This window comes from Aquila chrysaetos, chromosome 6, assembly GCF_900496995.4.
Source record: "Aquila chrysaetos chrysaetos chromosome 6, bAquChr1.4, whole genome shotgun sequence".
NCBI classification, from domain to species: Eukaryota; Metazoa; Chordata; class Aves; order Accipitriformes; family Accipitridae; genus Aquila; species Aquila chrysaetos.
Window position 1 is genome coordinate 5,628,012 of NC_044009.1, and position 17,050 is coordinate 5,645,061.

At 55.2% G+C, this 17,050-nt stretch overlaps 1 protein-coding gene across 17 annotated transcripts in view; it reads right to left on the reverse strand.

Annotated features, from left to right (window-relative positions):
- Positions 1-17,050, reverse strand: part of CASZ1 (castor zinc finger 1) — a 212,556-nt gene that overhangs the window by 87,326 nt on the left and 108,180 nt on the right. For 4 of the 17 annotated variants that reach the window (XM_030017681.2, XM_030017666.2, XM_030017679.2 and 1 more), the window contains exon 1: positions 10,599-10,746. The exons of 11 other annotated variants lie outside the window; for them this stretch is intronic. In XM_030017681.2, coding sequence (XP_029873541.1) covers positions 10,599-10,647 — 49 coding nt within the window. In that variant the 5' untranslated portion in view covers positions 10,648-10,746. Of the gene's footprint in view, positions 1-1,197; positions 1,284-10,598; positions 10,747-17,050 lie in introns of those variants that run through there. 2 more of the 17 variants (XM_030017667.2, XM_030017680.2) reach the window with 2 other exon arrangements.

Genomic DNA, 17,050 nt, shown 5'->3' on the forward strand with positions numbered 1-17,050 from the left:
TCATGGTTTTATGCCCAAGAGAACATCTAGCCTGCAATTTCCCACAGGAGACAGGCCACAATCTCCTTGCTGACAAAGTCAGGTTTGGGATAACAAGCATATAGTAACTAAAGGCTCCCACCTACCAAGACCCCTGAGGAACACTGCCTGGAGGAAAGTGAGCTGCTCTGAAAGCAACCCCCTTCTTTTTCTTGAGACAGCAGCGCTCTTTGCCTTCTCCTCACTCTAGAGGAGTTGCTTTAGGTTGCTTAATGTTGCTACTTTCCTTTTATCAGCCCACAATGGGAAAACAGAAATCTGGGGATTCCTCCTAGCAGGACAGAGGTAATTCAGAGCTGTGCTGCCTGCCCTCCACAGCTCTCCCTCGATTTCTAGCTACGGCCATAAGGCATCCCCCACCGCTCCCAGGTGAACAGCTCCCACCCCCTCCCCACCCCACAGTCTCCTGCCAGCAGCCCACGTGCTGCCACGGAGCAGAGACCTAACCATCCTGTTTCCATGGAGCCTGACCTTCTCCTGGAGGTTGCAGAAATACGCCCTTCCATAAACAGATACTTATTCTACCTAGGAAAGCCTCAAACCACTGTCATGATACTCTAGGTTGTGTTGGTTTAGGTAGCTAGCCGTAAATACATTAGCGTAGTATTTTGAACAGTTCGTTCCACTCTGGGAACTGTGCAGAAGCACAACTCTGCCGAGCCGCACTCCTCAGCGTATCAATGCAGCTGACGTTGGTAACAGCAGGTACCTTGACAAGTACCATGGCAGAGCTATTGCAATGGCAAATGTTTGGATCCACCAGCATGGCAGTAACTAAACAGAAACAGCAAGTTACAAGTTTTGCCAGGCAGTCACAGCCCTGAAATCAAAGAGAGTTGCAAAAATACTCTGATTTCAAATGCTTTAGGCCACCCGCAACTCTGGGTTAGCAGCACAGTGAGGGGGAGAGCAGCACACTGACGGCAGTGATGCTGTCCTGCGTGGCAGCACACTCCAAGGGAGTGGGGTAGGATGCTGTAGGATGCTGTGTTGGCAGCCAGGCCCCTGCAGAGGTTGGGAACTGAGTTGGGTGTTACCACACTGTGCACAGGATCCCTGCGACCCTTCTGTCTCCCTGGCACGGCCCGTCTCGTCTCACTGAGTGCTGCTCGCCCTCCCTCCCTCCCAATGCGCACATGGCTTTAATGTTTTTATTACCTGTTTGACTCGCTGCCTTATTGCTTCTCCTCTTAATGGGGCTGTAACCGTGGAAACGAGGAATAAACGGCCACCAGAAAATGAGATGATTAAACAGGTCACCCTGGCAAAACAAACTCTGTGTTCACACAGCCCAGGCTGTGTATGCGGTTTCTGTCCAGGGAAACGTGGGGCCGGGTGGGAGAGGGCAGGAGGGCTGTGCCAGGCTCCTGGAAGGAGCCCACCACCGAGAGATGCCTCCTCGGAGGACAGTGGTCTTTGCCCAAGAGGGATGATGCTGTGCACCTCCCAGGACAGACATGCGGAAAAAGGCAAGGTTTGCTCAGGGAAGATGGAAGATAGCGAGGACAAGACACATGCATGTAACTGGGGAAAAAATAGCAACTATGATGAATATAAATAGGCTGGACTGAAAACAAAACACAAGTCTGAGACAAGTTGATGTCCTCTGTCGTCCCTGTCTTTGCCATTGCCCACGCCTGCCTTGCGGCAGCTCCCAAGGGCACCGTAGAGACCCTCCTGCCCGTACTTCTCCAGGCTCATGGAGCACAGCTCCACCGCTCTCCTCATCCCCCCTAATGGGCCAAGCTGCACTGGTGCTGGCAAAGGCAGGGCACCGTCCGGCCAAGCACAGCCACGACCACAGGCAAGGTAGGATGTCATGGACCATATACCTGGCTTTCTGAGGTCTCAGGAGAAAGGGCATCTGCAGCCGGTGCACTCCTGTGCAGGAGCTGGGGCTCCTTCTCCAAAGCCATGTGGCTGGGAGGAAGGGGACAGCAGCATGGACCCCTGTCCCCCGCAGGGACCTGCCTGGCTCAGGGACTCACCTCCAGCACAGATGTATTCTAACTTCTTTCTTGGGGTGGTGCAGACACGGCCCTCACCTCGTTGGCAACAGTCAGACAAATTCAACTCCCAGCTTTGGCGGTGAGCCGGAGTGTACTAAAATCAGCCCTGACAGATCAGTTTGGAACGAGAGCTCAGCTCAGCTTCAACACACACAAGAGCTTACCGTGAAAGCCAGGAGGGTATGACCACAGCCCCGGGCTGGTGTCCAGGCCTGAGCAGGACACCTCCACCCCAGCCCTCCTCATGATGGGGGGAGAGGGTTGGTCCACACCAGCAAGACAAGAAGGCAGGGGTGTCTGTGCGTCTCCGTGCCCTGCTGGGTGCTAGCATCTGAATATGAGATCCCGATCTCAGTCAAGCTGAGAGGTAATGTAATCAGTTTCAGACCAAAACGTTGTTGAAAACAAAAATAAAACCCCAAAATAAGCACACCGCAATCAAAAAAGCACAATCACAAACCATCATTCAAAGTAGTGAGGATCCTGCCAGAATCACCATCCTGTCCCAACCTGTCCAAACCCAGACTCATTGGGTGCTGGCAGTCTGGGAAGAGCAGACTTACTCCACCAAGAGCAACAAATTCAGAAGAAGAAATTGGAATGGCAAAGCTTGGCGAGGTAGAGATGAGAGACAACTGCTTGAAGCACACAGGCGAGTGGTTGTGCTTTCTTTCAAAAAAAACAGCAGGTGGTTTATGAAAAGGGCCCTATTCTTTAGAGTAATTTGAGCCATATTTCATTGTTTGATAGAAAAATCCTAATATTCATGACCTCCTTTAACTGGAAGAAGTTTGCTCATCTGAATATCAGCCCACAGACAAATGGGCATATGAAAAATAAAGAGCATGAGATAATGAAAGGGGGGGGCGGAAGGAAAGGAAGACCAAGACAGAATCAAAGGCAGCATGGGAAGTCCAGGAGGGTGACAAAGAGTGATGGGTCTGTGGGAATAAGGAAAGGAAGGAGGACACAAAGGAAAGCTATTTAGCAAGAAAAAATAGTGCAGCATAGAAAAAGGATGAGAAAAGCAAGAGTGAATGACTGAAAACGCAGCAAGAGTGAGCGCAAAGGAGCGTTCTCTGAAAGTTTCCAAGTGCATGGATCAACCTTGCAAAACTGTGATTCTTGTCCTACTGAGCTTCTGTTAAAAAAATTCATATGCAATCGAGAAGAAAAATCAGACCCTCTCTCCCCAGCCTCTGTTCCCTCACCCTCTTCCAATCCGGTCCTCCTCTGCTAACATCTGCTGCCTGCCTTCGGGACATGCAGATGGTAATTACTCCAGGAGCAGCTTCCTCTCCTTTCCCTGCTTGCAGAGGGCCACTTGGAAGAGAGCTTCAAGCCATGGAAAGATACCACACACACCTCCACACCACGTGGCTGGGAGAGGGGGATGTGGGAGCCAGGGCCGTGCCCAGAGAACTTCATAGCACAGGGGGTGGAAGGTGGATGAAAAGATGAAGATGTTTGTCTACAAAACATGCCAACAAAACATCCCCCTGGCCTGTGAGAAGGGAGGCCTGGGGAGAAGTTGGCTTGACATGTGGAACTGCTCGTGCTCCTCCAGATAGGGGAAGGGGTGCCGGAGGAGAGTTGTGGTGGGGAAGCGCAGGCAGCGAGGAGGAGGAGGGCTGCCCTGGGCGAGCCGGCTCAGGGAGTGGATTCATACAGGCATGGTGCTGGCAAACACCATGCGGAGAGGTGGAGCTGCTTTAATGAGAAGATGCTTCTATGACTCAGGCCTCAAAGGGATTGGGACTTTATTATTTTATTTTTCCATAATAAATTATGCCTTGGGATGCCAGGTCCCGCCGGGTTTTTCTGGAAATACCAGACAAAAGCTGGTATTGCTACCTGGCTTTTGACAGTTTCCCATGTATGGAAGCTAAAAGTTCCTGGTTCTTCCTCTGCTCTGCCCTGGCCCAGCCAGCCTTGGGAGAGGGGCTGACACCACGGCACCATTACAACAGAAAAGCCCAGCTGGAGCTCTGTACCTCCCTGCCAAGGTCCCGGAGAGCCCCCGTGGTGGGTCCACAACAACCCGCCCTGGCCCCACGGGTGCTCGCAGCCTGTGGCACTGCAGCTGCCGGGACGTCGAGGGTGCCATGGGTCAGGCGGGTGCAGGAGCTCCTGGGAAGCGGGAGCGGGCTCAGCTCTCCCACACCCCAGCCACCACACCCCGGCTGGAGGGAGGAGCGCTCCTGCCCGACCCCCGCACCCATCCATGGACAGCAGCCAGGCCTCATTCACTTATCTCCATCACTGAAGCGCCCAGCCCTGGCTCTGGGCTGCACAGGGGAGTATGATTATGCCCACTTTATAGATTAGGAGTTATTCATCCCACACCAAATCCTCAGACTCTGCCATGTCTCACAGACCTGTTCTGGAGCTCTCTTTGTTAGATTTAGGCTGAACTTGGCCCTAGTTCAGCTCAGAAACTCGCATTACAAAAATCCCCTGTACAACTGCCTGCCTGCCTGCCTGCGGCTGCGGACCAAGCCTGCTGCCAAGGCCATCGTTCTCCTCGGGCAGCAGGAACGGTGGGGGACGCACCGCAGCAGCGGTGGGAACACAGGGACACCTAACGCACAGGGCAGAGACCATATTGATCTTCTCTTGCTGCTAAGAAAGATCCATTCATCGCCATGATGATGCAAGCGCACAGAACCGGAGCGCAGAGGAAGGCGCTATCTTGAGAGAGCAACTCGGAGAACACAAAGTTCAGCACAACAACAACACAGGGCATGCGAGTGTCCGGGATCATGGAGGTGGGCGAGTGTCTGGGGCAGATGTGCATGTGGAGGACAGGGTGACGGGGATGTAGGTGTTGGGTGTGGGGAACACCTCCAGAAATGCTCCAGCGGAGCGTGGTGTTTTTAATGATTTCACAAGAGGCTCTGCTAAAATGTCACCTCTCCAAAGCAAAACACGTCCATGAATCATCATTTCACACCCCAAAACCAGGAATGGGTGGCAAAATTCTCTAGTGAGGCACCAAATCCTCAGGGGATTGCCATAAAGTGCACCCAGTGACTCTGGTCTTCCCATCCTTTTTCCTTGTATCTCCTTCTCTCCACCCCTTGCTCTCTCTTGCCAACCTACATGGGTTGTTCAGCTTTTATTCTGAGCACGAAACTGCCTTAGGACTGGAAGCTTTAAGCAGTTTCCCAGCCTCCAGAAATTTTCTGGTTGTGTTTCTCCACGGCAGAGCAAACAATTGCTTTGGTACCTGGCCACCACACCTAACTCCCAAACGCAATGAGAACTCAGAATTCTTTGGGAAATTTAAACAAGAACATATTTTTACACGAGTGAAGTGCATGTTTTTGGTTCACTGTAACTATTTGTTCTCAAAAAGGCTTGACAAACTGTTTTATTTTCTGGAATCACCACATGAACAAAGATGGAAAGTCTCTTGAGAAAGAGGGGAGGAGGCTGGTGCCAGGTTAATGCACCAGGAAGACAAGTTAACAGCTGGACTCAGCCACTGAGAACTGTATGGCTGGGCAACAAGGGGGGGTCTACAGTTTGGGGGAGGGAAAAGCATCATCATCCCTCTCCAAAACGCACTTTGCTCCACAGACGAAGCCTGTGCTTATGTGGAACGGCAGCCCAACACCGCATTTGCGATCGGTATTACTGTCTGCCTAACCAGCAAGCTCCTCCCAGGGACCGGGAGCCCACCAGCCAAAGCTGCACAAAAGAGAGGGGAAAGCCCCAGGGTACCGATCCCAGCCACTGGCCCTGCTCTGTGTCCCATCTGTCAGTCCGACGATGGTCCCCATCTGGAGTAGCTCTGCGTAGCCCCTTCAGTACTCACTTGTGGCCAGAGTCTGGGCTTTGCCCATCCAGGGACTGTTCTGTCACCCTGCCACGTTCACCCTCCTGCAACACCATCGTGACCTGGCCCGGCTCTTGACTCACCCATGCCCTTCCAGTGGCTAAGCACTGTGCACCCCCTCTACGTCCTCAGCCAGGCTGCAGTCACCCGGGGCAGCGCCCCAGCCTCGGCTGGCGTTTCAGCCTGTAAGATCACTGGTCAAGCAGGAATGGGGATTAGAATCTCGCAAGTTTTTCTTTTGCTACTGATGTCTGCCTCCGTCTCCCCTGCAAGCCGTGGGAGAGGAAACAGGGAGCAACAAGGTCCTGGTCCAAGGGGCTCTCAATCCTCAAAATGGATTTTACCTGTCTCTGAAAGCTGCCTCCATCTCTCACCCCCCTTGCTTTCTCCCTAGGGAAATCAGTCTAAAAGGGGCTAATGGAACAATGTCCCTCTCTCTCCCCCCTCTCATTTTCTCTCTTTTTTTTTTTATTAGCATTTGTGGAATTTATTCCCAAACTCTCCTAATCTTTCGTACACAACCATTTGATTTGCATAACCCAGCCCCCTCTCATAAAAACTGGCTGCTAGTTTAATTAAAAAATGTAAATTTGCTGTCATCTCGGGGCCTGGTGAATTAGGACGACATCGGCATTTTTTATTGCTGAAGACGTCCAAATTGATCCAGTCCGCATTGAACCGGAGGGGAGGAGACGGTGCCGCGTGGGACTTTTGGCTGTAGGTTCTGCCCCTCCCCTGCTTCCAGCCAAGCCTCCTCTGCCCCCTCTTTGCTTTGCAAAGTGCAGCTGAGGACGAGGACATTGGTTCTCCCAAACCCCAGCTGGATCGGCCAGCGTGGCCTCTGCGATGTCAGCACTTCTGGGAGCTGAGCCCTGGGTGGCACCTGAGCTCTCCAAACCCTGGGAACGGCCGCGTCTTCAAACCCTGGGAGGGAGGGAAGGAGCCCAGGTAGAGGTGGGAGATGCAGCATAAGCAACGGTTGTCTTCACCTCCCACAGGACTTTTCACTACTTTCCAGATTACTTTCAACCAACTTTTCAGAGGGAAACCTAAATTGTAGGCTACACAGCAGCCTAGGGGTATGATTTGATGTCAGAGGGAGAGTCAAAGTGGCCACAAAGGCTCTCGCTGTGAGGGCAGCCAAGCGCTCTGGCAGCATGAGAAGTGGGACAGACGAGGCTGCACGGGCAAAAGCCCTGAAATAAATTCCAAGCTCAGACAGTTCTTTCCGATAGTGGCAAGGAGGACTCAGAGTGGAAGCATAAATAGTCCAGGAAAACAGAAAGAGAAACTGATGATATGGAAGCTACGTATAAAATATTTGATCCCTTCCAGCTGAGGTATCTGTATCATTTACAGCCGGTTTTAGTATATGTTGCCTCTCCCCCTCTCGGACACTGTGTTTCACAGCAGAAGGATGCAGTACCTGCACATATTAGCAGACCCCACTCTGTTGGTAGCAGACCTGGTTTAGAAGGAACAGGACCTAGCAGACAGGGTGCAGGTTATTAACTCGGGGATCAATTGTCTGGTCTTTCCGTGAGTTATCGCTCTATAGCGCCAAACCAGTAGAAACACTCCTACAGACTTCAACTGGCTTCGAAGCACGCTCTTCAAGTAATAGCTGAGCCTTGCTTAACACCATAGTGAGAAGGTTAATCCCTGCCCGGGTAAACCCTTCTCCCAAGGAAGAGTCTTCAGTAGGTACGCTTAAGCACTTGAATGCTTTCCACCCAACAAGCATCTCATAGGACTAATGGAAAGTGACCTGAACACCCAAACAAACTGCCTGTGAACCTTCTGCAGACCGTGAGCTCAGCGCAGGAATGATACCAACCTTGACTGAGCCAACGTCACTCCAAAAAGCTGTACTGTCAAAAAAAATAAAAAAGAAGAGTTGGCACCAGTCCAGAGGAGGTGTTCCTATGCACTGGGTGTTTCAAACAACAGCAGCGATTTGACAAAACAAAGACACAAAATGACCCCTTGAGTGGAAAATTAGGTGTTTCTCCAGCCTTTTACCATAGTTTTCTTGGTCCCCATTCTGAGATCAGTTCCTGTAATCTCATACCAAGTATAATTAGGCTGGGGAACAGTTTCCCAAAGGAAGTGACAGGTGCCCAGTCACTCAAGATATTTACAACCAGACTTGCAGAAAGTCACATGTAGGGAACATCTTGCCACGATCCTGGGCGGATAGACTCGGTCCACGAATTCTTTCCAGCCCTTAACCACTACGGATGCTTCTGGCCCTAGAAGGTCCATGCAAGGACTGACTGAGCTGAGAAAGCCCTCGGCAAGAGCAGACTGTCAGACCCCACATACCGAGTCCCTCTGGGAAAGAAACCCCTCTGGACTTGCCTCTGCCAGCTGGCAGCTCGTGTGAGCAGCCCTCGGGCACTGCCTCTGGGGAGCCACGGCCTGAGGGCTTGGAGAGAATTCAAGAGGCAGCAACTGAGGGAGATAAGCTGGCCCAAGTAGATAAGGGCTAGAGGTGGTGATTATGGGGCAGGTCTTTGCTCCAAGATCATGACAAGACGGGTTCACCCACACACAGACCGTAATGCTGACTTAAACAGATCTCCCAGATCCTCATTTCCATGGCTTACTGCGGCCCCGGGTTCCCACACCGGAGCACCGAAACCCACGCGTTACCTGGGCGCAGCGGCAGAAAAGGCCGAGCACCCACGACACTTCCGTGAAGAAGCAGGGTCCCTTTCGGGGGGAAGGCGTTGGCTTCGCGGTCCCTTTTTGGGTGGGCCGGGCAGGGGCGGGGGCCGGGCGCGGGGGCCCATTGGCCAGCGGGCAGGGCTCCAGCCGGCAGAGGGCACTGCCTCCCCGGGCAGGGGCACGGCCCTGCCTGCCTCGGGGCCAAGCCCGGCCGGGAACACCCGGGCAGCTGCCTGCAGATCCCATCTCTGCGCTGCCACAGCTCCTGGAGATGGAGATCAGGGGTAAATCACTGTTTATTACTCTTTAAAGCATTTGCCCTCCTGCAGTTTCACCACATCCTTAACTCCTGGGCTGCCCACGCAGCCTCCCAGCTCCTTGATCTAGAAGGGAGGCAGCCACACGCCCACGGCTGGACCCGACCAGAGCCGGCGCGTCGCGCTCGCGGGTGGAAGCAGTTCCAGAGCCGCTCGGTTCCTGATATCGATGAAATAAATAAATAAATAAATGAAATAAACGACGACAAAATCATCCTCTTAATCAAAATATCAGAGTACATAGTTCAGGCCCAGTCAATCATCAACCAGTTTATTACCATCTTACTCCTTATTAAAAAAAGCAACACACACACACACGTACACATACGTGCTGGCGTAATTACACCTGGACCGTGGCGGATCGCCAGTGCAGGCCTGTTTGGCCCATTGCTGCCATTTAGTTTTTAAATGGGAGAGAATGGTTTACACCATTTTGGCGGTGTAGGTATGGCTGTGTTAGCAGGTACAGGGCCAAAGTAGTGGGACCAGGTCCCAAGGAGGGAGGCCCACTTTGTGAAATCTAAACGAGACCCTGCCCCAGACCGGCCAAGGGCTGGAAAACCCACCAGCATATTGAGCCCCTGAGCCCCTGGCCGCAATCACGCCCCAGCCTGATGGAGCCCCGTCTGCCACCACACCCAGCTGAGCCCACGCACCAGCCCAGCCCACCACCAGGCCAGACCCTGCTCCCCGTCCTGATACCTGATCAAAAACCAGTGGAGGTGCCACAAAAAGCTACAACCAAAAACACACCCAGCCCCAATACTGGGGCCTGTAATCTAAAACCAAAACATTGCCCCAGCCTGGCCACCATTCCTCCTCCCTGCAAGATGTGAAGGGGTGGGGGAGGTCTCATATACCTCACATGGAAGGACAAAAACAAACCCATCCCAGATATGCCCAGGCCGGAAAAAAAAAAAAAAATACTCATTAAATGTAATAAGCAGCCTCTTCATCTGACACTGCCTTGTCCCAAATAAATTAAATTCCTTTTCATTTAGACAGCACAGGAACCTGACAAGCAACCTTTACCAACGAGACGCCAGGGCTCAGAAGGGGAAAGAAATGAAAGAGAAAACAACCCACACAACTTACAACAAATATAAACGCAGAATCATTTCAAAACCCCCATAAACTTCCCCTCCGCATCCTCTCCCGGCCAGCCCGCGCCTCGCCCCGCCGCCCGCCCGCCGCCCCAGCCCGGCCCGGCCCGCGGGGGCCGCCGCGCTGCCGGGAAGGACCCGGCGGAGCGGAGCCCCCGGCTCACCTCGCCGCCCGCCTCCGCGGGGCCGGGGAGAGCGGGGCCGGAGCGGCGGCAGGAGAGGAAGCCAACTTCCGTAAAACAAGTGAAAGAAAAGTGAAAGAGGCTGCGAGCCCCCGGCAGCACCTGGTGCCGCCCCCGCGCCCCGCTCGGCCCGGCCCGGGAGCCCCTTGCGCCGCCCCGCACCCGCGCACCCGCCGCGGCGCCGGGAAAAGTTTCGGTGCGGCGGCGGCCCCGGGCACCGGGTCCCGGGAGAAACCGCCCGCAGCGCCCGGCCCCGCGGCGGCGGAGGGGGACGAGACGCGCGGCGGGGGGGCGGCCGGGGCAGGGGAGCGCTCCGCACCGCTCCGCTCGGCGCGGGGGGCACCGGCACCGGCGGCCGCACCGGCACCGACCGGGGGCTCCGCCGAGCGGCGGGCGGGGGGCTGGGGGCAGGAAAAGGACAATTGTGCTTTACTTACCATAGTCGGAGAGACGAAAGCCGAATTCACTTAAATAATCAACTTTCATAATACTTAATTAATACCTAATTGCAGCTGATTGCTCCCGAATAACAAGTTGTTTAAAGCACTGATGTCATTGCCGTGCCGGTCCTCCCCGAGTCACTTTGGCAGCGGGGCCGGGGGCGGGCGCCGGCCGCCGCGGGGGGCGGTGACTGGCAGCCGGCGGACACGCCTCCGCGCCGGGCCCGCCGCCGGGGGCAGGTGCGGGGCCGGGGCCGCAGCCGCAGCGGACGGGGCCGGGCCGGGCCGGGCCGGGGAGCGGCGGCGGGGTCACCTCGGGCAGCCCCGGCCCGGCCCGGCCCGGCCCGGCCTCGCAGCGCGGCCCCCGCGCACCCGGGCGGCGGCGGCGGCGGCCCCGGCCCGGCCGGGGAAGCCCCGCGCTCGGGGCGCGCTGGCGCGCAGGGCCGCGGGCTGCCCGGCGGGACCGGCCCGACCGAGGCGGCCGCGGTGCCCCGCTCCCATCACCGCCGGCTGCAGCCGCCGCCGCCACCTGCCCCGCGGCCGCGGGAGAGGGCGGGCGGCGCTGGCCCCGCCGGCGTGGAGCGCGGGACCCACGCGTGACCGCGGGGCTGCGGGAGCCCCGGAGCAGGCGGAGACGGAGCCGCGGGCGCGGGGCAAACCGCGGGGGGCGGGCGAGCCGCGCCGGTGCCTCGGGGAGCGGGACCGGCAGGACCCTCGGGCAGGGGCAGGGGCAGGGGTAGAGGCAGGGCGGGCTGCCTCGGGCACAGCCGTCCCACGCGTGTCCGGGCTCGGCCTTGCGGTACGGGCCACGGCACCGAGGAAGGCTGGAGCCCGCGGGGTACCCGTCGCCGGTGGCGGCCCGGCAGCGCCGGGTGCCTGGGCCCGGGGTGGCCGGTGTCACAATCCTGGACGTTAAAGCATCTTGCCCAACGGCCCACAGGAAGCCAGCGCTGCTCCGCCACGGGAGCGCTTGGCCCACAGGAGGGGTGGTTTTTCTTTTGCAGCGAATTTCCTCATTTTTTGTTGCTTTATTTTTCTAAGTAGCAAAGAATGCAAGGGAGGTTCTAAGAGGCGTGTTGGGTAAACACAGATATAAGCCTCTTTCTTTAAAACAAACGAGCAGATTATTTACCTGATTAAATAGGTATTTTGAGCAGGTTGTAGGCTGTTTTTGTGAACACACCACGTTTGGCTCCGTGGATTTTGGCAGAGCAGGGCTCCTCACCAGCGCTGGGGAGCAGTCCGTCAACTCACCAGCTCTTAAATCCTTTTTATAAGCAGAACTTAATGTGCTTTTCAAAGGAGGCCAGCATCATTACTCCACTGCATGGATGGGGAAACTGAGGCACTAGCGAGGGAAGTGACTCGCCAAAAGTGGCTGGACAGGTTAGTCACAGGGCTGGAAGCAGCCCAGGTCTGTTTGGCTCCACGCACCAGGACATGCTGCACCCAGAGAGTGTCCCGAGCCCAGAGATCCGACACTGCAACTGCAACTCATCATCTCGGCGAGCGCCGCATTTGCATGCGTAAAAACGTACAGGCAGCACGCCGGCCAGAGGGCAGGGAGAAGGAAGAGGAGAGGGGGAGTCATTTGTGAAAACCACAAGTATTCCGGCTTCTCCTGGAAAAAATCTAAACAAAGTCTAGTGAAACGGAGCCACCCGGGGACCCTCCGGGCCAGGAAGCAGGGTGGGGACAGTAGTGTCAGGCAGGAGGCAAGCGTGCCCTGCCCGGGGTGCTGCCCAGCCACCAGGCACCGGGAGCCCAGCCAAGCAGCGCTCCTGAGCTGAGCCCTTGCACAGGGCTCACCTTCCCACCTGCTACAGTTAAGCTACTGCTTTAAGAGAGATGGGCAAAACATTATCAGCATCGCCCCGACTTCACCTGCTGGTTTCTAACCATGTCATCGGCTCCGACCAGCACTGTCACCCAGTGCTGCCTTTAAAATCCTGCCTGTCTGCATTTCACTCGGCCCCAACAGAGACACCAGCCCAGCCAACATCACCCACAATCCTCGTCAGAGCCTGCCCTGGTCCTCACACCCGAGCCAGACGCTACAGCACCTGCCAGGGAATATCCTACCCTGGGAAACAATGGACAGCGCCAGAAATGTTTGTGCTGGTTCATCTCCGGCTTTATAATAGCTCAGTTTGGACCCAACGCTTTCTTCTGGGTGTGAGGTCGCTGACGGGGCCCGTAAGTTCACTGCACCTCGCATCACCCACGTTTCTCCATTTGCACTTCTCCTATGAACTTAATATTCAAGCTGTGGGAGTTCTGCTCACACCGCTGTTCCCTAAGAGAGTGGCCCCAGCTGTACCTCCAACTCTTTACGAAGGGGAACACACACTATAACACGGATGTGTCACTGCACATACACAGCCACACAGAACATACCTGTTCTTCTACATGCACTGAGCTGAGCACGTTCACACATCAGTATACAAATGTTCCCCACCCCTCCCATCCCAGCACACACACGCAACATTGCATATGCACTCCGACAAAGAAAATGATACTCTGTGCTCACTCACATTCAAATACACACATAACCATACACCATGACACACATGAACCCACACACACAACCTAAACACAGCCAGAGGATCCCCTCCGCAGACTTCCCACTGTCCCTCCCACTCCTCCTTGCAGGAACAACTTGCCAAGGTGTTTTTTCAGGTGAAGTCCACGCCCTGCAGCTGACGCAACGGCAAGGCCTGATTTCCTATCTCAGCGATCTCCAGTCACAGAATCAAGTTTTATTTCCCCATACTCCCTCCTTTGCCTCTTACCCAAGAAAAGTTTGATCTTTCCTCTCTCAGAGGCTGTGGAACTTTCTGCTCTTTTGGGGACCCCTGTGCCCCCCGTTAGGGCAGCATCTCCCTTCTTCCCCCATCCCTCCAAGGTACGGATCCCCTCCAAGGAAAAGCTGCCCCTGACGGTGCCCTGGCATGAAGTGGCTCCCAGACCCCCCTGGTCCCCAGGAGGACTCGAGGGAAGGCAGCACCCCTCATCCTGCTCTGAACTGCGCCGCCGTGCCACCGCGAGAGCTGCCTTGTCCGCTCCAGCTGTGGCTGCCCTTTCGTGGCAGGTGAAGAGATCTCTCCGTGTCCCTTCCCACCCTCCCAGGGGCATCAGGAGCTCTCAGTAATTAATGTTTGCCAGGTGCTCAGAGATCGTCAGATGAAAAGTGCAATGGGAGGGGGAAGGATGATTAATTTATTATTATTATTACAGTTTAATGCTTTCCCCGCAGACAGTGTGCCAGGGCTGAGCAGGGGGTGAGTCACGCTGATATGTGGGACATCCCCCTTTTTGTGTCTCTTCTACCTTTGTTTTTTACGCTTAGCCCATTTTCTTGGCAGTTTCTCCCTCCTTAGCTGGAGCTGACCCCGGGGCCTGGGGCCGTGCTCTGGATTCATGTGGGCTCAGGGCGCTGGCTCTCAGATTGCAGGTTGGAGATCTGGCAGCGCTGTGCTCCTCCTCCTGCTCCTGCTTGGGGAGTCTATTAGGCAAATGCTCTTGCCCTATTTCTGTAATTTTGTTTGATTTCTGTTTCGTCAAGGGAGGCGCCCGGAGGCCTCGGGGCCTGGGCGGCAGGAGCAGACAATCCGTGCTTTCTTTCCCTTTCCTTCTCTTTCACTCCTTCCTTCTCAATTCAGTTTCAATCACATTATTGGCACATGGCGCCCAGAAAGCATTGCCAAAGCGGCTGTGCCGAGTCTCAGTGTGCTGGGTGGGGCTCTGCCGAGATTGCTTCTGCCATTTACTATTCCTTGGCGTTACTCAAACAGTTTGACACCAGCTCCCCACCATGTGGCTGCTGCTCTTCCAGACACTCCACAGCTTCCAGCATCTGCTGGAAGCCAAATGCTGCTCATCTCTTGACCACTGCCCAGAGGGGAATGACTGTAGCAGGAGCGGGCCATACAGCAGTGAACGTACACTGCGTTGTCCTCGTGTTCCACAGGGGCCCAGAAGACTTGGGGGGAAGGAGTGGCAGGGGTTTGAATGCACTAACAATTAGTTACAATTTACTACAGCGATTAAAGGTGCAGCCTGGGGATTTCAGGGCGAGGAGGCAAGGGGATAGTCCTACCCAGGCATTGCATCCAGCAGGGAAGGTACCTGGCAATGAAGAGCAGGCACTCTGCCTGCAAAACCAGCAAATGCCACCCTGAACCAGCCCAGAGCTGCTCCCATGAAGCCTCCGAGCCCCAGCTCGGCACATCAGGCACTGGGATGGCCTCCGGAGGCACCAGAAACCACTGCCCAAGGGCAGGTCCCAGGCTGGGCAAGACCCATTCCTGCAGAGCACGGGGCAAGCACAAAACAAAAAGGTGATTTCTCTCTAGAGGAGCTGCAAGCCAGCTTGTGTTCCTGCACAGACACGCTTGGATGCAAACAAAAACGCGAGCACATGCCATGTGCACACACACACGTTCACACATAAGTGTACAAACATGTATACGGCTCCTGCCGCACACTGGCGTGATGCCCGCCTGCGCGCCCAGGACAGGGCTGGATTGTCACGGACATTTTAGCAGAGACTGTCCTGCTCTGGACATATGTGGGAGGCCTGATGCCACGGAGATGGCAAGTGGCTCTGGGTAGACAGAAGCTGCTACCCTACTTACTCCCCAGGGTAATGACTCGCTCCCCCAGCAACTGTGTCCTGAAATGGGCTGGGTCTCACCGGCAGATGGGGAAAGGCTTTCAACATGCAGCCCAGGAAGCAACAGACATGGAACAGGCAGAGAGACAGGCTGGATTTTACAGGACTCTGATGCTGTGGAGTAGGGATGGTCTCCATAAATTCACTCTGCATTTGACACAGCTTGGGCAGGAGCAAGAGGCAGAAAGGAGGGAAGGCAGAGGGAGCCTGGCACGTTATCAGCTCTGCTCTACCTGCCCCGTCAAAGGCAGAGGCTGTGTCAGCCGTGCTTCCATGCAGGGCACTGAGGTGGGTACAGCAGGATGCTGGGGACTGTCCCTGATGGAGCCGGTGGGACAGCAGGGAAGTGAGGGGAGATGATGGAGGAGGTAAGAAATGGACAGCAAGACCCCAGAGGAGACCTCGGACAACATACAGTGGGGACCGACCGCGACCCCTCCTCTGGGATGTGACAGCAGCATTCCCACCACAGCAACAGGGAGGGAAGGCAAAGCATCCCCTCGTGGGTGAGACACAGTGACGAGTGCATGCAGAGAGATGCCCATGATGCAGCACGCGTGCATCCGCGTGGGCTGGCCCTGCTTGTGCAACGAGGCTGCCTGAGCATCGCCGGTGCTGACACAGGGGATATGCGAGCACGCACGCAAGTGACTCTGAGCAAGCCCGGGTACGCACCGATGCTGCGCGTGCACACGCGCCGGCACAGCACCGGCGGGGACGTGCGTGCCTGTGCGCGAGGCTATGTGTGCAGCGAAGTGGCACATGGACACCACCGTGAAGAGGCAGCAAAGACCCCAGAGAAAGCGCGGCTGCAGCCCCTCGGGAGCCCTGGCAGTGGGCCGGAGGGGGTGTGGGGAGCAGCGGCGGGCGGTAAGTGTGAGGCAGACGCAGCGATTGCATTACTGAAGGAGCCCGGGCTGGCAGTGCCGAGCTATCGTCCCTATAATCCTGTTAGCCAGCAATCTCCATTCCGAAAGAGCTTCATTTCTTTGTGAATATTTGTAAACTAGATATCTAATGGAAAATTATAGGAAAATTATAGTGAAATTCATGACGAAGAAATCCGATTAGCCCTAATTCAATTATGCCATCTTAGCCCACACAGCACATTTCCCATTTTTTTCCCATAAATACCAATGCCAGGGGTCCGGGTAATCAAATAAAATTGAAAATCATCTTCCCATTAAATTCAATTAGCTGCAATTTCTAAAGCCTATCAGAGATTTTAATTACTAAATTATAAAATTCTCCAATGCTAAATTGAAACTAAAAAAATTGCACATCCTTGTATTTCAGAAGAAAAAAACCTAGCAGAAACCTTGAAAAATACCCTTCTCCTCCCATCAGCACCCACGTGAGCACGGGTCTGGGCAGGCTTCACCAGAGAAATCATCGTGGAGGGAGATGAACCAGGCCTAGGGAAGAAGGTGGCTACCTCTGAGGGAAATCGGACATCAGCTGAGATTAAAACCTAAAATCCAGCCCTAATTACAGCTGAGTTGGGTTGAAAGAGGAAAGGGGAGAGGCTAGTGATCCCAGCATCTTTCCTCCCTTTTCCCAGATGAGCTTCTCAGTTCTAGCTGGTTCTCTGCACTTCTGCGCTGCTCTGCCAGTGACTAGCAACGAGCCACCACGCTCCTCTAGCCAGCGTAACAGCCGAGACTCTCTAGGAGCTGAAACGAGTTTTGCCTGCAAATGGGCTCCGTGAGGCAGTCCCTCGAGTCTCTGTGTGCCAAACCCAGGGCAGGAGAGCTGGTGATGCCCAGAGGGAAGC